The sequence below is a fragment of the Erithacus rubecula genome (genome assembly GCF_903797595.1).
Source record: "Erithacus rubecula genome assembly, chromosome: 6".
Lineage (NCBI taxonomy): Eukaryota > Metazoa > Chordata > Aves > Passeriformes > Muscicapidae > Erithacus > Erithacus rubecula.
Window position 1 is genome coordinate 21,950,001 of NC_136688.1, and position 22,091 is coordinate 21,972,091.

Below are 22,091 nucleotides of genomic sequence, written 5' to 3' on the forward strand. Positions count from 1 at the left end.
TTACTGAGAAACTCTGTGTGAATCCCCCAGGTGGGAAGGATTGTCCCTGGCAGATGCACCACTTGTATTCAGCTCACTGTGCAGCAAAAATAAAGCTTTTTCCTTCATCTCTACAGCAAATTCTTCAGTGCCATCAGCCTCTCTGTGCAGCTGACAGGCACCCCTCTTTGGAAGCCAGCAACAGCCTGGGGCTCTGCAGACTGGCTTTGTTTTCTATTCTTGTGCTTTAACACTGACTGTGATGGGTGAGAGTGCCCCCAAACTGTCAGCGAGGTAAATACTTCCCACTCCTGCTCCAAAAATCTCTTTTCTTTTACTTTTATGTGCAGGTTTTGATCTGTGTGTCTTGTTAGGAACCAGCTAATTCTGGTGATGGTATTAGGTCAGCCAAGCATATTTTCCTCCTCACAAATGCATGGGTTTACAGAGTATCATCAACACCAACTTGAAAGTACTGAGATTGGCAAAAAACAAAATAATAATTAAAAAACCCTAAATTCACTTCTTAGTTTTGTTTCAGAGATGGAGCCAGTATCTGGGACAAACCTGTTTCTCAGATCCCATTCTCTAATCTTGTAGCTACTGGAAAGCCTTTGGAGCTTTTTTTAGCTGCCACCTTGCTGAAAAATCCAATAGATTTCTCATGCTTGTCCAGGACAGGACTCTACTGCTGACTGCTCCCCTTCTCATCATACACCATCCTTTGATGACACCCTTCAGAGCATCTTCTGTTGACTCATGCCAGCACTCTGTGCCCCTGACATGAGCTGCAAGCAGAGGGGACTTGCTGTAGAGTAAACAATGCAGACACAGCGTTGGTACAGCTTGGAATTATTTACTTGCAGTGTTTCACATGTTGTGCTGTAATATTAGACACAATGGCTGAGCATCATGCTCTGTTTTTGTGCGTTGGATTGTGAGAACAATATAGAGTCTTGACAAACAATATCTGGCTCTGTACAATAAACACACTGGGACACTGAAGGACCAAGTAAGCAGAAAAGCCCCCTCATGCTGGAAGGCCACAAATCACTATTTCACTTTGCTACTTTTCTTGTGCATATTGAAAACAGAAGAAATAATATTAAGTGTTGAGTGTTACTATTTACTCATCATGCTTATCTTGGAACGAATTAACCAAATACATCATAACACCTTGTTAAATTCTGAAACACATAAAAATGCTGTCAAAGCTCTGTCCTTTAATTCAAACTGACCTTCAAAAGAGTGCAAGAAGCATGGTACACGCCACTTTAGCTTCCAATTCTTATTAAATGTCATTGTAGTCAACTCATCTTAGACATCAAGAAAATTTGGGCAAACCTTGGACTGTAATTCTAGAGCCCAAATGACCTACTTCATTCTGGGGAAAGAGTGGTTTTGAACACTATTGCCAGATAATACCAATGACACATGCTAGCAAAATACAAGGTACAACTGTTAGAGATGTTGAAAGCCCATCAGTACCTGGGAGAATAGGTGAGCCTGAAAATTTTCCCAGTCCTGTTGAAGGGAATTTTCCATTACTTTTTGATGTATTACCTCTCTGCAAAGCAAACATGTTTCTTATAACCATGCAAGGATATTTGGGACAATAACTGAGGGGAAAACCCTGCACTGAAAAAATGTTACCCTTAGGAGGCAGCAGCTATAACCACTCCCCTTACAACTGGGGAAAGGTGCTGAGGGTAGTAGTGAGTCTAAAACATCCCAGATATTTTAGTGACTATTGATGATTTGTGCTTATTAATCCTTCTACTGTAGGACAAATTGCTTAAAATCAAACTAGATCATTTTTGGGGAGGAGGGCAGGTTGAGGCAAAACAGCAGATGGCTGCAGTCTATATTTTAACAAAGGAGCTCAATGCCATTTCCTCTGGCCTCTCAGCCCCCTCCTCTGAGCAGAGGACCCTTCAGGAGACCACCTTTCCCAGGAAAAGCTGGGTAATATAGGGGAGCTGCATTTCTCAGGCTGTTTTATGGTAATCTGGTTGTTTGGGCTTTGTCATTGGGTGAGGGACTGTGAATCCCTGTCCTTAAACTCACAATTCTGGCCTTTAGTGGAAAGGATCATTCATTCTGGCCAGGTAGATGCCTGACACCATCCTTTTCTTTTTTTTTTTTTTTTTTTTTTTTCTTTTTTTTTTTTTTTTTTTCCTTACTTATTCCCTACAGTCTCTTGGCTTCCAGCTTCTTCATGTTAATGCTTGGAGCAGGAAAAATAATCAGTCCAGCCACTAACTACCCACAGGGGACTCTTGTGGCTGCTTTTGGTCACACATATATCTTAGGAACATTAATTGCCATAACTAGGGTGGTTTTTTTCCTTCTTCTCTCATGATGCATTTTATTAGCAGCATCCTTTAATTTAATACACAGTGATGCTTGCTGATGCTCCTGCATTTTCAGCTCCAGGAGCTGAAAACCGAGGGTGTGTCTGGCTCTGTCCTTATTGCAATTCAGCGATACTTTTGACGGCTCAGGCTGGCATTTCCAAACACTTCGGGTTTATCTTCAGGACGTTGTCACCTATCCCAGCCATTCCCATCCATGTGTGTGCTGGCACAGTCTGTCACCGGGGGGGCTGGGGCTCAGGGACACACAGGTATTGCTGCAGCCGCTGGAATGCGATGACACAGCTCCTGTTCGCAGAGTTAGGGGCTGGGCTGGGTGTCCCTGCCCCTCGGGTACCACACGTACACAGCATTCCTAGTGCACAGCATTCCTAGTGCACAGCATTCCTAGTGCACAGCATTCCTTGTCCCCTTACGTGCCCGCTGTCAGCCTCTTCCTCCCTGGGACACCTGGCAGCCTTTGCTGATGGCCAGGAGCATTCTTTGCAGGCTGAAATGCCAGGCAACAAGAATGATCCATCCGGAGAAGATGTATGCGTTCTCACTCTTTCTTTCTTTCTTTCTTTCCCATTAAATCCCACTGCAGCAAAGGAGGAAACAATGCCGTTCGTTAGCACTGATGGCACCTCTTTGCTCCTAAGACAGATTTGTGGTTAAGTGGTGTGTATACACTTATTTGTCTGCTGTAAAAGAGGACATTGTTTTGCCAGAGCTAAGTCACATTCTGAGGATTTGTGCTTTTAAGTGCAATAGGACTGAAATCTATTACAGGGTGTGCCAGAATCACCAGGGCACAGGCAGATAATGCTGTTTACAATCAGTCATCAAGATGCTATAAAAGGCTCAGTGAGACAAGCAGGATGCAGAGCTAGAGGAGTTGGCAGCATGGCAAATATTTGGCCCTCCAGGCTTTCCACTGCCAGCCAAATAGCATCATACCGTGAAGTTATCCTTCTTATCATTATCCCCCAAAAAATCACAGTGCTGCCTGGAACCTATATGTGGATTAGACCAACATTCCAATAAATTCTGCACTTATATGGAAATGATTATTCCAAATCTATAGGTATATCTACAGGCAAATTAGGATCACAGTAAGCATTAAGAATTCACTATGAACTAGACCCTTGTGTCCAGTTTACTCACTCCTACAGTTTTTTGTTAATAAACAAAACCCCACAGAGCAAAACAAGAAGCCAATTTTCTTTCTGTTTACATGCCCTCTAGCCAATAGATCAATATCAGAGATTAAAATATTGGGTGTAAGATTCATGGGCATGCTTAGCTTTTCTGTCTGTCTGGTTGCCCAAAGTTGATTTTATTGCTCTCTTCAAAATGATCCTGTAACTCCTGGCTACACTACCCACAAAAGAGATAGTAAAGACAACAGTTTTCAGTGAGCATCAGCTTTGTCAGTTTCTTCACAGAATCACAGCATTGCTGAGGATATAAAGGGCCTCTGGAGATCATATTGTCCAAACTCACTCCTGCTCAAAGTGGGATAAACTAGAGCAGGTTGTTCACACTGTATCACATCAGATTTTTACTGTCTCCAAGCATGGGGACTCCCAGCAACCTTTTCTGCTGACTTATTCCAGTATTTGATTATACTCACAGTAAAAAAAGGTATTTTTCATGTATTCAAGTGGAATTTCCTACATTGCAACTTGTGACCTTGACACTTGTCCTGTCACTGGACACCAGTGAAAAGGGTCTCCATCTTCCTTTGTCCTCTCCCAGGTCAGGTATCTATCCACATTGACCTAAACAGTTCCAGCTCTCTCAGCCTCTCCTCTTACAGAAGGTGCTCCAGTCCCTTAAATGTCTTCATGGCCATTTGCTGTACTCTTTCCAGAAACTCCATATCCTCTTACACTGAGGAATCCAGCAACAGACACAGCACGCCAGAAGTGCCCTCACTGGTGCTGAGTTGAAAGGAAGGATCACCCTCCTTTGACCTGCTGGCATTGCTTAACACAGCACAAGGCACTGTTGTCCTCTGCTACAAGACCACACTGCTGGCTTGTGTTCAACTTGGTGCCCACCAGGACACCCAGGTACTTTTCTGGGTGGTCCTTTACAGATGCTCAGCCTTCACCACTGCACTGCAAGGGGCTGTTCTTCCTCGGGTGCAGAACTTGCCACTTCTTCTTGTTGAATTTCAGGAGGTTCCTGTTAGCCCATTCCTCCAGCATTTCTCTCAGCATCCCCCTGAGTGTCAGCACAACTGCCTTGGGCATTAGTCATTACTCCTGGTTTTGCATCATCTACAAACCTGCCCAGGCCACACTCTGGGCTATTGTCTAGAACATTTGTGAAGGTGCTAAACTCTGTCAGTCTCACCACCAGCCCCAGTCACCACTAGTTACTGACCTCCAGCTGAATTTCATTTCCCTGCTCATAACCTGTTGTGTCTGGTGCTTCAGCCAGTTTTCAGACACTGTTTCTGGTGTTTTCCCTTTGCCAACAGGATGGCAGCCTTCCCTTGACCAGCTGCTAGACTTATTTGACTGCACCATCAGAACGGGATGGACAGTAGTTAAAACTTAGCTTAATATTTTGATTTAAACAAGGGTCAATCTGTCCCTGCAAATATGAAGCTCTCTGAGATTTTCAGGGCTATAAATTATATGGTTCTGTTTCCAAATTCTTGGATGCCTTGTCCCCACAGTTGTGTCTACTTGTCAAGTTGTGTATACTACTTGAAAAAAAGTAGCAGGACAAGCACTGTGCTTATAGGGTCATGACATCATCACTTGCAATGCCAGACTTTCAGTCCATCTAGAAACACCAAAAAAAGGATAGTCAAAAGTCACATTTAAACCACATCAGATCTTGAAAGTGCACATGAAAAAAACAGCCTGGAGAGTCTGTCTGGTTGGTGAATTCCTTCTGTCTAGAAGTGATGAAATACATGGCAGTTAATAAGGGTTGTCTTTGAGTAAGTAGTGCTGGTATGAGGATTTGAGGGCAGTAGTTAACTGTCAAATCAAAACCATCTATCAGTTGTTAAGTTCTTTTGCCTAATTTTAGATGTTGCCTGGAATATAATTAGCACATATGAAACTTGGGAAAAACCCAAACAGAAAAGATGGCAGTAAGCAGAAAGATTTGGTCCAAGTTTTTAGAGGTAACATCAACAATAACTTTTTGTCCATTTTTAGGATCTTCCTGGATGACACCACAGAAAGATAAACGATACAGGTATTCTGCTAAAGGGTCCTGGAACATTCATGTTTTCAGCAGTTTTCATAAATCCTAAATACAAGTATTAAACTCTCCAGGAAACAAAAGTAAAGGAAGGTGTTTGACTTCTTGCTTGGCAGTGTGTGCTTCAAAGGCTGTACAGGATGAGGGTGTTGACAGTCACTCCCTTTCTTCTTCCTCTGTTCTCTCCCTTCATTCTGTATCTTTTTTGTTTTTCTTTTTTCTATATTTTTATCATCTAGGTATCCATTTACTGCACTTTGGCTTCAATCTCTTTTTCATGCTGACTCTTTGTGCCTGCCATGACAGTCAGTTCTCTGATCTTCATTTCTCAGTCTTGTAGAGTCTTATGAAAAGCAGTGATTGATAGAACAGTTGCATGTCTGTGTTTTTGGAGCCAACACTCATCAAGGGACTTGGGTGACAGCACTAGATGCCAATGAAGCAGGCAGATAAAATTAATTCAAACCACCCAGGCAGCCAATCCCTTGTTTGAGATAACTACTTGATTAGGTGAGAGATTGTCCTTTAAATACATTTTTTGGACAGTTAAATGCCTGGTCAGAATGGGCAGGAAGATCAGAGAAAGGTGGTGCAGTGAGAGTGCTGTGCAGAGTAATTTCATGGAGGTGGAAGGTGAAATCCAGCTTATTCCCCCATGCTCTGAGGCCCAGGGGGAATCTTGTCAGTAATCATGATGATCCTACATGTGGAGCTGGTGCCACATGGCTATCTGTTTCCTGGGGTTCCTCAGCATTTCTTCCCAGTGGTTCCTCTCTGTGCCTGTGGCATGTAAGCCCAGACTGCACTTGCCCAGCACATGGCTCTGGCCAGCTCCATCCTGGCTCAGCATTTCCAGCTCCACGCTGGAGGCACGCAGGAGCTCGTGAGGCACCTCAAACATGATCATCTCATTCCACACAGGGTTGATCTTGTGCTTTGCACGTTTGGTCTGCTTCTTCTTCAGCTTCAGTGACTGATGCCTCAGTGTCACCTTGACAGAAACATCTGTATAGGGAGGGGAGAGAAACACCATGTTAATGAGCATGCACAAATAGAATAGACTAGACTAGGATAGGCTGAGTTGGAAGGGACCCATCAGGATCATGGAATCCAACTCCTAGCCCTGCACACCCCAAAAATCATACCATGTGCCCAGGAGCATTGTCCAAATGCTTTTTTAACGCAATCAGGCAGGTGCTGTGTCCAACCTAAATCTCCCTTGACTCAGCTTCATGCTGTGTGCTCAGGTTCTGTCCCTGCCCACAAGAGAGATCAGTGCCTGTCCTTTCACTTCCCCTTGTGAGGATGCTGAAGACCACAATGAGGTCTCCCCTCAATCTCCTCTCTGGGCTGAACAGAGCAAGTGACCTCAGCCACTCTTCATAAGGCTTCCCCTCCAGACCCTCCACCATCCTCATGGCCCTCCCTTGGACAATCTGTATTATCTTAATGTTTAATATATTGTGATGCCCGAATCTGCACCCAAAAATGCAATATCAAACTGTGAGAGCGCAGAAGAAATATTGATTGATCAGGGGGCATTTGCTTTTCACTTTTTATAAATTATTCAAATCTTTTTGTCTTTCTAAGCCAGACATCTATTTTTTTTCCTGCCAAACTTCTCCCTTCCCACTTTCTTTCTAGATTTACATAATAGCAGAAACAACAGTATTCCTTGCTATAACACTCACCACTGCCAAGTAGATCTTTCAGCTGCTTGGAATGGAGGTTTTTAGCCTTAATAATCACCACCAGCAGGCGATTAGCTGCTGGCAGGTAGCTAATAGAGAGCAGAACCTCCCCATGGCCCGTGGATGGCTCCTGGAAATGGAGACACAGAAAGGGTAATTTTGTATATAATCTTGGCCAAAACATTAAGAAAACAACAGGAGAAAACTGATGGGGGGAAGGTCATGGACCAACCGAGTTGTGTCTCTGCCTTTGTACAGGGGACCTTTCCAGTTAGACTGGATGAGAATAAACCTGGCAAAGATGCATGAGAGGCTCATCCACCATAAGGCTCTGATAATGGGAGTTGCTGAATCCTCATGTCACTGGAAACTGACTGCTTCCTAACATCAACTTTTAATATAATATTTAGTCAGAAGAAGATTTGGGGCTGACATGCAATGCAAATAGCCAGAAATTCCTATTTTGAGAGACAGCATAACTGCCTGTATTTATATTCCATGCCCCCTTTACTGCTTTTCATAATTCACTTTTGGTTTCAGGTGTTCCATTTCCCAGAAGGCTCTGACTAGACTCAGCCTCCAGCCTGCACTGCCCAGCAGGAGTGTAGGGAAAGCAGAGGAGCTGGGTCTGACTGGAGCTGGAGCTACACCTTCCCTGACACTCTATTTGGTATGAGAAAAAACCCAGCCAAGCTGAAATCCTCCATGAGCTGGGCACACTACATTACTCTTCCTTCCCATCTGCCTTCCATCAGGACTGTGAGCAGCTCTCCCTGCTTCCTCTGTGGGAGTGTCCCTTTCCCTTTCCCTTTCCCTTCTTCCATCTGCCCTGGACAGTCAGCCCTTGGGGAGAGAGCCTAGGGACACAGTCACACCACCAGTGCTCTCCTGTAAGAGAGTAATGCCATTTCCTTCTCGGGAGCCAGCAGGGAAGGAGAGAAATCCCACACCATTGTGTGCAGAGCTGACAGCCCATGGCAAGGAACAAAAGTAGTTATTCTCTCTGTAAGTGGGAGCTTGTGACAGAAATCTGGTTTAGTGTGAGGCTAATGATCCAGAAGAGTCCCAGAAAGCCAATGCCAATTCAACAGACTCATTCTGGCCTCCTTAGCATGTTCTACATCCTCAAGGATAGACAGCCCTTCTGCAGGCTATTTCTGTGCTCTGCAGTGTCACTGCTACAAGAGCCATAAATATTTCAAATTAAGTTTTCAACCAGTTACTTGAAACAGGGAAGGACAGGCCCCTGTATGCTCTCCATGAGCTGATTGACTCTCCAGAAAATATGGCTGTCATCACTGTCCGGTTGGAATGACTGATTTGTCCTGCACAAATCAGGTGGAAGGCCATTAGCAAGGAAGCCTGAAATTCAATCCCAAGTCAGCCCAAGTAAATCTTTTCTTCATGCACTCAGGTAGCAATGAAGGGCTCGTATGCATTTCACTTATATGAATCCTGACTTAAATTGAAGTGGACCTTAGAAAAGCCACACATAAGAAGAGGCAGTTTCAAATGCCTGTATATCCACTACAAAAGAATTGGACACTGAGGGACAAACCAAACACCACCTCAATGCAAACCCAGAGTTTAGGCATGCTATAAGCTGCTTTTGTTTGTTTACCCCCATTACATCTCAGCAGGTCCCATTTTATAGCTCTTGGCTAGAATTTGGTTCCTGTAGCTACAGGCACAGACAGATGCAGTGGAGATTGGGAGGGGGTGGGGCTCTGCAGACGTGCACACATGCACAAACACATTGTGCTCAAATCACATCTTGCACTTAGGACTTTCTAGCTCCTAGTGTGTTGATCGAGTTTTGGCCAGCCTGTATCCACATGAAAACAAAACCTACAATGGTTGGTCTCTGCTGGAGTTTAGCGTGAGCAGACCAAACCAGAGGTACTTTTCCTTCCCCTCTGGGCTTTGTTTTCTTTGTTTCTTTTTCCCTATTAAATCCATAACCTACATTTTGTGCTGAAATCCTGAAAATTCATACAACCATCAGACTTTATTTTAGCTTTCAGTCTTTCTTTCTGTGCAATGTGAAAAAGCAACAAGGGGTCATCAGTGAATTACGTGCAGGGCACCACGAAATGACAAAAGGGAAGTTGCTATGCAAAGACACACTATCATCAGCCCACTATCATCACTGTCATTAGCAAAGCAGTGGGAGGGAAGGAAGACAAGATAAGGATATCAGTCTACAGTATCTACGCTCTGCATTGCTCACAGGACTCAATGAATTCCTGAATGCTAATTGCACTACCTGGTTAGCTGTAAGTTCCACTCTGGGCTCCTTCCCTTGTGTGGGGGAGAATTACTGGGAAGGTAAGAACGAAATTTCTGCCCTTCCTGGCATTTCAAGGAAATGTCACACTTTTGACAAAGCTCCGTAACTTTGTTCCGGGATGAATGCTGTCAAAAATAGCTCCTCTTTTTTGATCAGCTCTTCCTCACTCCCTCCCTCTCTGGTTCTCAATGAATGATTCAGGATCTGTATACATAAGCTATCTGTGCAATGGTTGGCTCTCTCAGGTCCCAGATGACGCAAATTCAGCTTTCACTGCACATCCTCAGCTCAAACTGTTCAAACTGGGGCACTGTTCAGCAGTACTGCTGGTGTTAACCTTGTGCTGTCAGCCTGGAGAAGAAATGAATGCTGCCCTGTTTCTCTGTGTGGTTGTGAAGCTGGACCAAGGCAGAATTCCCTGTATATCAGGACTCTATCAGGTGCACTAGAGTAACAGCTTATTGCTGTCAACAGGCTGTTCCTTGGGTATTGTTAAAAAGGCAGATGCTTCAGTATGGAGAAAGAGGGGGAGGGTGACAGCTATTACACAAATATAATGTCTCCTGCTTGAAGTTTATTAAACTCATTAACACCACCCATTTGTTTCTGCTGCCTCTGTCTCTGACAGATGATTTTAGTGTGGACAGTCCTGTTAGTATTCAAGTGGTTATCAGATAAATCAGCACTACTGGAAATCAGAAGTGCTAACTCTGTACTCTGTGTCTGTGGCCAGCTCAGTGGAGAGCCCTCAGCCCTGATGGTGATGGGCAGTAATTTGTTTCATCATTTTTGGTGATGGTGCTGGTGTTGTTTTGCATTGCTCAGCCCTACCATACAAGAGGTACCACTTGTTGTGATGAAAAAGCAGCAGCAGTAGAAGCATCCTGCTGCCATGTTAAGTGAATTGCTGCTGCTAGAAGAACAACCTAGTTCATGGCAGAGAAAAGGCTCCTGAGGAAATGTGCAAGAAATTAGTGCACATGAAGCATCCCCTGTACCCACTTCAGGAGCTGTTGGAATTCTTCCCTTCATTTTTCCTGTCTGTGCAGCTGGCAAGATGTGGATAAGGAAGGAAGGTTTTGATGCTTAAGGAAACCAACACAATGCCATGAATGATATTTTGACATCTCCCAGAACAAGCACTACTGGACTGATTCCAGTAAGTGTAAGTGTCCTTCAGTCCAGCATTCCAGTCCCAACAATGTATTTCACTCCTACCTTAAGGCTCCCTGAGGTGCCACCATATGCCCTTACCACACCCAGCTTTGCAGAGTGCCTCCATCAGGCTCTGTAGGCACTCTGATGTTTCAGCTCTTGCCACTCTGGTCCTGTGGCACTAATTCTCAGCTCACACATCTTTTTCTAGACACAGCATTTGAATTATAGATGCCAGTGTCAAATTGTCATGTAATTGGTGAGGAGTTGAGGGAGTTATGACACATTAACAATGGGGAGAAATAGACAGAAGGGCTTCTGATATGGTGAGACCAGCACAGAGCTGTGCTGAGTGGTCTCTGCAGTCACACATCACCCCTCTAAACCTGCTCCAAACAAATCAAGCCACTCACCCCCAAGCCCTAGGAAAAGGGCTTCTCTTGTCCAAACTCTTATTCATTAGGGTTTCTGAACTACTGACACAGACTGAGTCCATACCTTCTCTGGGCTCTTTAGCCTTTCCCACTGGGCCTTCCCAAAGGATTCCTCCATTTCAGCAAGGTTCAGTTTGAGTTCCCCCACAATGCTGTGCCTGGAGAACTTGTCGCAGTTTCTCAGGGTGAGAGTCAGAGTCCCTTCTGGCATCTCCTCCTCTGTCAATGGGAATTGCAGCACCTCCTCCCAAAGAGTGTGAAGTACCTTCTTCTTCAGCTCTGTCTGGGCCTCAGCAATACCAGACTTGCTCTCCAGTGTGCCCAGTATGTAGCAATGGCAGCCAGCATCTTGGTCCCCACTCATTCTGCCATGCATAGCTGGAAAAGATGGATGGTAAGGACCTCTCACAAAAGACAGCCCTGAAATATCTGTGGCTAAATTGCTTGTTTCATGAGAGCCATGACATAAAACAGCTGCATAAACATTGACCCCTGTTCCTGCCTTCATGGGGGCAGATTTAGCTGTGAGCCTATGCTGTGGTGTTTTCCTCAGGCTGCACTATGTCCCTGTCCTTGTGCCACTGCAGAGGATGCTGGCACTGTTTGGGAGAGAAAGAGCTGAGTTCAAGGAAACACATTCTGTTGAAAGATGCAGAATAGCAACAAAATGAGGCAGCATGAAACAGGGATTGGCAGATCTCATTTACTTTTACCTTGGCACACAAAAAATACTTCTTACAATGACTTTAAAAGCAGGAAGGTCAGTCAGAGACATCAGAGATGGGATAGAGCTTCCTTTGGCACACATACATCCCACCAGGCCAATGTGGGACATGTCTAAGGGTTTTTGCATTCTGCTGGTCCAGCTTCTGGTAAATGAATCCATCAGAAGCCATCCCACAGCCCAAAAGACCTGTGTCAAGAGACATCCATCCCTAATTTTATATATCCCTTTTATGCTGAAAAGCCTAAAGTGAGAATGGCATTTCACACTCCTCTTCAGCTGCACCAACAGAATCGAACTGCCTTCTCTGGCAGCAAGAGGAACACACTCTCCTCCAAGGAGTCATTGAATATCATGGCTTTGAGGGAAAAACTGTTGTCCAATCCAAGGACAGCTGCTCCTGAGCTGCCAGGACCTGTGTGTCACAGGGCTCTCCTGGCTCCTCAGGGCTGGGGAGCAGAGCCAGGTCCTGTGCACAGAGTGCCAGGGTGGCACCAGCCAGCGTGGGTGTCCATCCTGAAGGGAAACTGTGGGATTGCTGCTGGCAGCAGGCACACAGCAGTGGCTGCCATTCAGCACCTTTCAATTCTCGCCTCAGAGGGTGTGATTTGATTAGGTTTCCACAGAGATCTACACTGTGCATGAATTATTCAGTCAGCTTATTTTACTCTCCCAGAGGAGCTGATGATGCTCCAGCCTCGAGTGGAGGAGCTGTTACAGTCAGAGGGTGACACAGAGCCTGTCTGCCTGGCCAGGTACTGCCAGAGGGACTTTTCCCAAAATAAGTCTGGTGTCTCCAGCTCAGGCTTTGAGGAGAAGGCAGCAGGGAGTGGATCAGGTGGAAGAATGAAAGGCATAGAGAGGAAAGAGATAGCACCCCATTCCTTTTGCCCCAGAGGGACGCAATGAACAGCAGCAAAGGCAGTGTGAGTGCCTTACCTTGCAGGAGTTCCACGCGGAGCTGTGCGCGCTGGGGCTCGTAGCGCAGGCTGAAGTGCAGCTCGGGGGGCTGCCGGCCGCCGCCCGCCCGCTCGGGCTGCAGGGGCTCCGTCACACACACGTCCTGCACCAGCCCTGCCACCAGCACAGCCTTCAGCGAGAAAACACTCCCAGCAAACCCGCCTGCTCTTCGCTCCCATCCTCATGCATCCCTTTTTCTGCCCGCTTGCACTTTCGGCTCTTTCTGCAGCGTTTGGACAAGCCGTCTCCTCCCCACCACCCTGTGCTCTATGGTGGCTCACACACTTGCTCTCTTACCTTATGAACAGTGTCTAAACGACCCTCATTGCTTGTTATATTGTTTTATATTCTTTTAACTGGCATTATTAAATTAAATCTTATGTTCTCTGCAATGAGAATGTGAATCTGCTCTTGAACTGCTGTGCAACTCTGCACGAAGTCAGACCTCTCTAAACATTATGGTCTTTTTTTTTTTTCTTTTTATTTTAACAATTAAGTCTTTGTCATTCAAAAGACATCCACTTCCATAGCACCTGGCCAGGTTGAAGGCAATGAACTTTGGAATCCATGAGTCAGTTTCTCCATGCATGATTTTGGAGTTGAGTATGTATTTCATGCTAACATAAAGCAAGTTGTAAGACTAAAAGAGAAGACTAAAAGAGATTTTAGTCATTCAAAGCTGTTATCTGCAAGGTCAGTTCTGATTCACACAGAAAACAATAGTGGAACCAGCATACTTCCTCCTAAAAATCTCAGTCACAGTTCAGACCAGTTCATTGTGGCATCAAAAGGAGAATGTAACAATTCTTGCTTAATTTTAGCAACACTTGAGCTATAAAATCAAGCAGAGCAGGAAGGAAACTTGCTTGTGCCATTAGCAGTCAGAGAGGCTCTTATACCAACACTTATATAAAGCTTTAGCCTAAATGCAGCCATCATTTTTCATCCTTTGCACCCTGTAATCTTTTCCCTGATACCTAAGGATGTGGCTCAGACAGTTTCTTCCTCCAGTGCATCTGCTTCCCGTGGTACTTTCTTTTCCATACTCACAAGCCTCAAGCTGGAGGGGTGAAGGTAGCAACTGTCCTTCCACAAGGACAAAAATATAATCTCAAAAAATTAAAAAGAGCTAAAAGGAACACTCAATAAAAATAACTGCAGATGGCGTTGTGTCTCTGGCAAATCTTCATGAGGGTTTTATTAAAGTGGTAACCATAAGAGTAAATTATCCTGTTAAAAATGCCTGTGAAGTTAAAAATCAGTATGGAAGAAACCTGGACATGCATATAATTAGGATTGCATTTTCTCTCAGGCTCCAGAAATCTTATTTTTCAGGATTTGGAGTGTTACCCTTTGGGCTGGCTGGGAAACAGGGATTCAGTTTGGCAAAAACATTTGAGGTTGCAGCCTTCAGTTTCACTGCACATTACAATAAGCCAAGGACATCTAACCAAACCATGGCAATAGAGGAGCAGAGGAAATTAGAAGCTTTGACCCCCACTGTCCCTGACAAGGACAGTTGCTGGACAGCTAGAATTTGACCTGGAGGAGATACTCTGCCTAATTTTGGCCAGTTATTTCACACATACTCTGACTACTGCTCTCAGCACTGCACTAAATGTGTTTTTCTGGAAAATGTCTGCTACCAGGGAGACAGATTCTTCAAAACAAAATATGTCTAGGTAAAAAAAAAAAAAAAAAAAAAAAATTACAACAAGATACAAATACAGCTTTGTTATCAGGATATCATTATGTGCTACATGACTACCTTCTACTAAACAAATGTATTGAAAACAAATCTCAGAGTGCTCATGATAAGAATGCAAAAAGCATCCCCTGTCTTCGCTTCCATATGTATTTATCTAGCAACAATCACATTATGCTTAGAAATATTACAGATCTACACCCACTAAAGCAATTGTTAGTTTGAAGACCAAAAGCTCCTACCATTTTGAGGGAGAACAAACAGCTCTTCATTGACTTGTATCTTCATCCTGTTCTCATCCAAAGAAGTCTGCTTGCCAGTAGCTGGTTCTTCTGTTGTCTTCAGAGAGTACTGTGTGTAGTTAACAATTTCAGGTGAAGTTACTTCTGGTTTGGGGCCATAAATGTTGGGAAACTTCAGAAGGGCTCGAGGCTGGACCGGCTCTGCAGTTTTCTTAACATTGAACTGAAAATTAAAACCTTGGTTATTACTTTGCACTAATTACACTAATTCCTCCAATTCTCTTAACATTAGATGAGCTGAGACAGGAAAAAAGCACAGTCTCTGGTAAATCCTACCATCATTTTTTCTTGGCTTCTAGAAACTGCTGCCTTTATGTCTGGAGACTTTCCTGACAACACTGATACTTGGTGTGTTTCCTTTCAGATTTAGTTCTCTACAGATGTTTTATTACCATAAGAATAATATATGTTCTTATAATTTGATTTGTCCTCTGTTCCAGTTAATATTTTCATATGTTAATCCTTTCATTTTAGTAAAGAAATTAACCATGAAGTTAATTTACTTTTATTAAGATATGGCAATTTTTACCTGGATGTTTGAAATCAAATCCAAGAGCAAGAGGCTACAGCCATCTCACAGTATTCAGAATATTTTGTGTGAGTATATAGTAAGCATTAAGAGTGCAAAGACTAATAAAGACCTGGAGCAAGTATGATCATAGTGCAATAAGACTAAGGAGAACTGGTTGAACAAATGAACCCTGGACTGGCAAAACAAGAGTAGTTGATTCAGTGGACAACTCAGCCTCTTGCTTCTGTGGACCAGAGCTCCCTCCATCTGACCATCAGACACACATTTCCGCTGGATTCATGTCTGACATTGTTCTTAACACTTCAATTCCTTGCTGTATCATGAACATTGGATGAGCAAAAAACCTGCAAGATACTCAGGTAGTCCAAGCAAAGTCTGGCAGAAAAGGCACTACTGCTTTCCCAAAACAAAGCAAAACACAAAAAACCAAAAGCAAACAAACAAACAAACAAACCAAAACAAAACAAAATGCAAAAAATATATTTTACTGGAATAGAACAGTTATATTCTGCTTATGTCCCAAGAAAGAATCCTGCCTTCTTACAACTGAAATAATTCCTGATTAATTTATATTTGGATTCATCAATGGGTAAGAACAAAAGCTGACTAGCAAATGACCCCAACCCTTGCAACAGATTTTATTAATGCTTCCAAAACATGAAACACAAAAACCACAAGTAAAATAGCTGGTTGACTTTGGTTAATTATTGTGCAGTGGGATTATCTCTAACCTACTGCCTGCAAACTATTTTTTTGTCAAGATTGAGGGTGAGACAGGAAAGTTTCATGACTGTAATTAAAGTTTTTCTTTAGTCTTATTGTTTCCTATTAATAATGAATGTAGATGGTGCCCCGAAGCTCTTGTCTGTGATGGGATTCCCTGGTCCCAGCTCATATGTGCAGAGGAAGCATGCCTACCTCTCAAGGAAAAGAGATAAAGAAAGAGGGTGTTGGATGTTAGCCTAGTCATACTCTGCTTGTGGAGATCCTGGTTGCCTCCACTTGGCAGTGGTAGGGAACTAATTAGGTCAGTGACTCCATCTTCTCAAGGCAGCCAGTGTGCCAGTGTTTAGGAAGTCTACTGCTCAACACAGCATTTTGTCTTGTCTAATTTTAAGGGCTTTGAAAGACAAGTGGGCTGAGAAAGAAAGACGTCACTGTGTGCCATCCTCACCTAGCATTCAGCTGAGTTTAGATGTTATGGAAATTACACAGTGTGGGGCTGTAAGTGAGATCCCTCTTACAGAGATGTGAGCCTCATCAGTCCTCAAATACCTAGGAAATGTGAAGCTGCTCATCCAAACTTTAAATGCAGTTTTCCATTCTTGTAAAATTAAAGCAAACCAAGCAAGCAGTGGGGAATCACTGGGCAGCAGCTGGACAAGGCAGGTTGCTTTTGTTGTGCAGGGTATTACATGCAGCACACACAGTGCCTGACGTGGGGGTCAGCCTCTGCTGTCCTCTCTCCTGGAGCTGCTGTCCTACCACTCACTGGCCACACTCCAGAGCCTCCTGCCTGAATTGCTCTGTGCTGCCAGCACCAAAGCACTTCCAGATCCTCTGGGATGAGAAACACCACTCAGATCTCAGGTATTGTTAGTACAACCTTTTCTTCCTCTTGCTAAAAGCCAGGTATTTAGCAAAAAAAATCCATCAGCACACAGCATCTGAGAACTCCATTGGGTCTAAATATTCCTCTTGTCTGTCTGCTCTGCAGAATTGGAGACGAGAGACATATGCAAGCACAGTGGGACTAGCCCACCCCCTCTTCCAACTGCATCTGCCTCTGTTTATTATTTTGCTGCCAGCTCTTTTCCCTAGTGCTGTGTGCTAATCCAGTTACATAGCAGAGCCCTATGGAAGTTCCCTTTCCAACTCAGCAGTTGTGTCTTAAATAGACACATGAGCAGAAGAGTTCTGATAGTTCTGCAAAAATGCATGAAAGCAAGTAAACCAAAAGGAGCAAGGGGTCTGCAAATGATCTTTCTGTGTCCCTGTCCTGTGTCACTCAAAGCACCAGACTGTTGCCATTGTTGGATGTGTTTAGGAATCTTCATTCTGCAGGCTGTGCTGAGACTTTGAAAATTTACAGCAGTTTCTCATTGTTTTGTAGGTGTATGTTTGTGTTTGAACTCTTCCTCCTCATGTATGCAGGGCATGTCCATGGGCAGCCTCTGCCTCCAGCAAACACGAGCATCACTGTCATGGGAGACATGCCAAGTGAATAAAATGCAGACTTGCTACATCTTTCTTTTGTCATCTGTGTTTATCAGAATCAGAGGCCCTGACAGGTTTCCATAATTAAATGTGTCCAACACTGACTAGGACATACTGTGTACTAATGTAGTTGGAAAAAAAAAAGTCCCAACAGAACAATTTATAAACACAGAGATAATAAAATTTCACAAGCTCAGAGCTCAAATTGAGATTCATTTCTTGAAGGTATAGAGACTGATACTGAATCAGTGACAGCATAGGAGAATTCATGTTGCTGGCAAGAAAATTATTTTAATTGGAAAGAATTGCTAAACATATGTAATATGCAAACTAAGAACATTTTGCACTTTCTGTGACAGAATGTTCACTCGGCTGCTGTAATATGTCTAGATTTTTTTTTAAAAAGCCATAAAGCCAGTAACATTGGAAATAATACTTTAAGTTTAAAAGTCTACAATGCTGAAATAATGCAATCACTCAGGTAATAATGTTATATTTAGGGCAGATTGAATAACTTTATTCCCTGTTGGTCAAATACTGAATTAAGGCATGGCAAAACTAGATGGATGTGAGGACCATAACTGAATAGCTTCTGGGTACTGGAGGCTTAACTGGACAATATGGAGACTAATGGTTTATTTCAGTCTTGCAAACACGATAGCACCCCCATGGACAAGATCCAGGATGGATTAACACTTTCCCAAGATGTTTCCCAAAAGGCTGTATAAAAGAAAAAAAGCCCAGTCCAAGGGTAGAGTTAAAAATGAAGATTTGAGATGTTTTTGGGCTTGGAGATTATAACATCAAGCTTTCATAGAAAGAGCCTGATGGTAAAGTTGTCTGTGGGTTGTGTTGCTGCAGACAACAGCTAGAAAAATTTCTATGCAAAGTGATATGGCTGTCAAAGTTGTACATTTTTCATTCATGTGAACAGTAAACTTGGAAAAATCTCCACATTGTTGTACATTCTTATACACACATGTCAGCAAATCCCCTGGATGGGGTAGAAAAGACAAGAAGGGAGCCTGAAAGGGACATAACTAAGCTATCAAGGTGAAATTTATCCTAGGAAAATGCAAATAGGTACTAGGAGATATTCATCATGCTCCTGGAGGGAGGCTCAGAATTAGCAGCAATCTCTTGAGAAGTCTCCTAAACTCCATGCAGAAGTTAATCCATGGTCAGTGGAGCCATCCTCCTACACCTCTCCCCCACCTCCAGCAAACACAAGACCTGCTAATGCCATTTTCTGTATCTGCACCAGTTCTTACAATACTGTTTGTAGATTTGGTCATCTTTCCTCAGCATAAACTGCAATAGGAATGTGAAGATGCCAAGGTTTTTTTCTACTAAGAGCCTAAGAGTGGAAGCCAGAGAAAGACTGAATATTTAATTACAACATCACAGAGGAGTTCAATTAGGACTGCTGCTGCACTCTTTAGGAATACAAAAATAACAGTCAGCTCAAATAATTAAAGGGCAAACAAAGACTGTTACACAGTGGAGCACAGGCCTTTGGAATGGGCTACCATGGCATAACACTTGGGTGAATGGCCAGGTAAAAGTGAAAAGGATACAGACACACACAAATATTAGGAACAACACCCAACAGGTAATACTCTCAGAGACTGACCAGTGCTGTAGCTCATGATAAAGACCACATTCAACCAAGGAAATCATCAAAGACTTCTCTTTGAAAGAAAGATTCCCATTAAGTATATTAAAAGCATTCTATAATTCCCCTAGTTCACTCTTGCACTGAGCTCAGGAGTAAATCAGGCTGTTTGGATTCTAACAAAAATGAAAGAGCACAAGGAATGCCTGACACTATCCATACTCCACATTGCTTTTACACTAAATGAAAAAAAAATTCACTGTGTGATGAGATTGTCCAGTCATCACAATCTAGATTCTCACTTGCTTTTTATTATGATTTCAATGCCTTGTTTTAACTTCACACATAATTAATCCTCTCAGTTAGCGGGGCAGAGGGAGGAGGAGGGAAGGTTTTCACAAGAAACCAGCTGTTGACAGGGAACTATCCTGCAGGAACTATGAGATATTGTGAACAGAATTAAATAGCTGCTATACAAGATCTCAGCAGGAGCCATCCCCCCTTCACAATGCTGTGTGCCACCTGGTACAGTCCATTCTTCTCAGGAAATTATTTCTCTTTTGATCTATCCTAACAGCTAAGCAGCATTTCCAGCCCTCACCCCCTGTTTCTGCCATTAGCAGCTTTCTCTTTGGCTCGGTGGCAGCTGTCTCCTGCTCCTGTAATTCTGTGGTACCCAGCTCATCTCTGTTTTTCCCTCACTCCTCCTCCCACTGGCATGTTGTTAAATCCTGAACACAGTGAGCAGATAAACAGGCAGCATAAATCACATGCTGAGTAGCCTAACAGGGAAGTTGCATTCCCACCCTCAGCATTTAAAGAAAAATCACAGAGTAAATTAGAGACTGTGTCTTACTTGCTGGACTGGCTGAAGCACACTGGGCTTAGCATTTTCCGTCTCCTCCTCTTGGTCCTTTTCTGAGAGTCCTTTCCCAGGTTGCTTGCATTTGCAGAAGCAGGTGAGACCGCAGAGGGCAAGGATGCTAGTTGCAGTCCCTAAGGTAGCCCCCAGGGCTATAACTGGAGCAGACAAAACCATTCTCCTGAGCTGCACAGCAACAGAAAGCACAGAGACCCTGTGGCTCTTTCTACTCCCTGGGAGAGCAGCTCTCCCACATCCACTCCGATTCCTAGCCTGGCTTCATTCTCCTTGGAAGTCTGAAAGCATTTCTCTTGTGTAGCAAAGGAAAGGGACCAATCTAGACACACAGATAAATCATCCCACCTTTGCTAGGCAACAAAGCTACCTTTCTATCCTGCTGATGGAGTTGATGCTCCAGGTCAGGGAGAGGAAACAGTAGTTGTGGTGCCTGCAATCTCCATGTAGCTGCAAACAGGCAGTTTTCATTGAAGCCTGTTCTCCAGCTCCACTGGGAAAAGTCTGATGTGTGATAGGGAGGAAAGACGTCAGCAGAAGGGGCTGGCCTTGCTAGCTAACTCACAGAAAGTGCCTCCAAATGTTTGATCATCTCTCTAGCAACATTTCTCAGGGTTGGCTTGCTGATATACTCAAGAGGTTGCATTTTTTTGTCTTAAGGAAAAGACAGTGACTGCCAAAAGCTGCTGGCCTGTTATGCACTGCACAATAACACTGTACTCACAGTAAAACCTCTGTGTAAGTCAGGCAAAACTTTCTCATCCTTCAGAGACTGCAGAGCAAACACAGGCACAAATTAAGCACTGTGCTCACCACCTGCCCCTCAAAGCACAGGGTCTGAACATTTTGGAGCTGCTTTCTGCAGGATAAACACAGAGCAGCACCTCTATTTAAAAAGAGAGCAGAAGATCCTACCAAACAAGACACACTAGTGCATATGCTGCTTCCTCTGGAGAAAATGAGAAAGCAAACAACATATGCTAGATATTAGTCATAGTGCTTACCACCCTGGTGTCAGGCAGTGGGCTGCTGAGCACAGGAGAGGAGCCTGCATGAATAGACTTGAAGAGCTGGGTGTCCGTCCCAGTTTCCTCTTGAGGTGATGGAATGATTATCTTTCTCTGACTCATTTATTTTTGCCTTATTTCTCAGAATGCCCAGCTTGGGGAAGTGGATAATGAATGCCATCATTTGATATGTTTCTCATTACATGTACTACCCTTTCTGGGTACTTCACAGAGAGAATCTAGTGGCCAGAAGGTGATTGTAATTCTGGTCACTATATCTCTCAGCCAGAGTGAAAATAGTAAGCAAAATGCAAAATATAAAAAAAAATACCCAGTTCTACTGACTCTACTGGGAGTTTGCCATTCTATTTTGGAATATAGTTGATACTCGTGGATCAGGAAAACAAATTAACTATGTACAGAGAATTGGTTAGAAATTCAGGGATTTTGATCCTTCTGTAGCTCAGGTTTTGCATAGATTTTTCTTGACTTTTTTTTTTTTTCTTTGATGTTTCACATCTTACTCATCCCACCTCACTCAGCCTTTGTTCCTTGATGACATGTTCACCTCCCTGGTATAAAACTTCCCTCACACATCTGAGTCTCACTTTAATTGCTAGATTCCTCTGTAGCACTGCAGCATCCTAATGGCTGCAGTGCACATTCCCCTTCTCCTCACCCTCCCTGGCTTGTCAGACATGTCTCAACCCTCACTCCCAAGCCTCCTGACCCCCCATCAAGAATCAAATCCCAGTGGACTCCTTAAGCAGAGGCAGTTCCCTAATAAACTGCTGAGCTCACGGAAACTGGTCTTTCAGCTCAACCCAGAGAAGGATAACCTTGAGCTTTGTCTTCTATCTATAGGAACATAAACTGGGCACAGCAGGCTGGACCACTGGCACACCTCTGCCTGTGCTCAGCAGTGGGAAGAACATCACACAGAGAAGGTTGAGAAATCTGACTAAACAATTCCTTTGCTTCCCTTACTTTGTGTCTCAGGAGATTCCAAAGTCTTGAG

General features: G+C 43.7%; 1 protein-coding gene across 2 annotated transcripts; it reads right to left on the minus strand.

The window, feature by feature from the left end:
- Window positions 1–823: 823 nt before the first annotated feature.
- On the minus strand, window positions 824–20,597 carry SYT13 (synaptotagmin 13). Of its 2 annotated transcripts, XM_079308490.1 has the most exons (6): window positions 20,046–20,597; window positions 14,766–14,988; window positions 12,798–12,932; window positions 11,199–11,512; window positions 7,256–7,385; window positions 824–6,569 (listed from the first exon to the last, which is right to left on the minus strand). In XM_079308490.1, exons 1-6 carry the CDS (start codon window positions 20,226–20,228, stop codon window positions 6,265–6,267), a joined length of 1,290 nt encoding a protein of 429 aa, XP_079164616.1. In that variant the 5' UTR covers window positions 20,229–20,597; the 3' UTR covers window positions 824–6,264. The 2 variants fall into 2 exon arrangements, with proteins under 2 accessions (XP_079164616.1, XP_079164617.1); XM_079308491.1 differs by lacking the exon at window positions 12,798–12,932 and having other exon boundaries at window positions 20,046–20,572.
- Between the last annotated feature and the right edge of the window lie 1,494 nt (window positions 20,598–22,091).

Excerpts from the sequence above, each read along its gene's own strand:
- SYT13 (XM_079308490.1), bottom strand. The coding sequence starts at position 20,228 with ATGGTTTTGTCTGCTCCAGTTATAGCCCTGGGGGCTACCTTAGGGACT. Across the intron at positions 12,933-14,765 it reads GTTTGTTCTCCCTCAAAATG|GGCTGGTGCAGGACGTGTGT; the intron begins GTAGGAGCTTTT and ends TGCTGGTGGCAG. Across the intron at positions 6,570-7,255 it reads GAAAGATCTACTTGGCAGTG|ATGTTTCTGTCAAGGTGACA; the intron begins GTGAGTGTTATA and ends CTCCCTATACAG.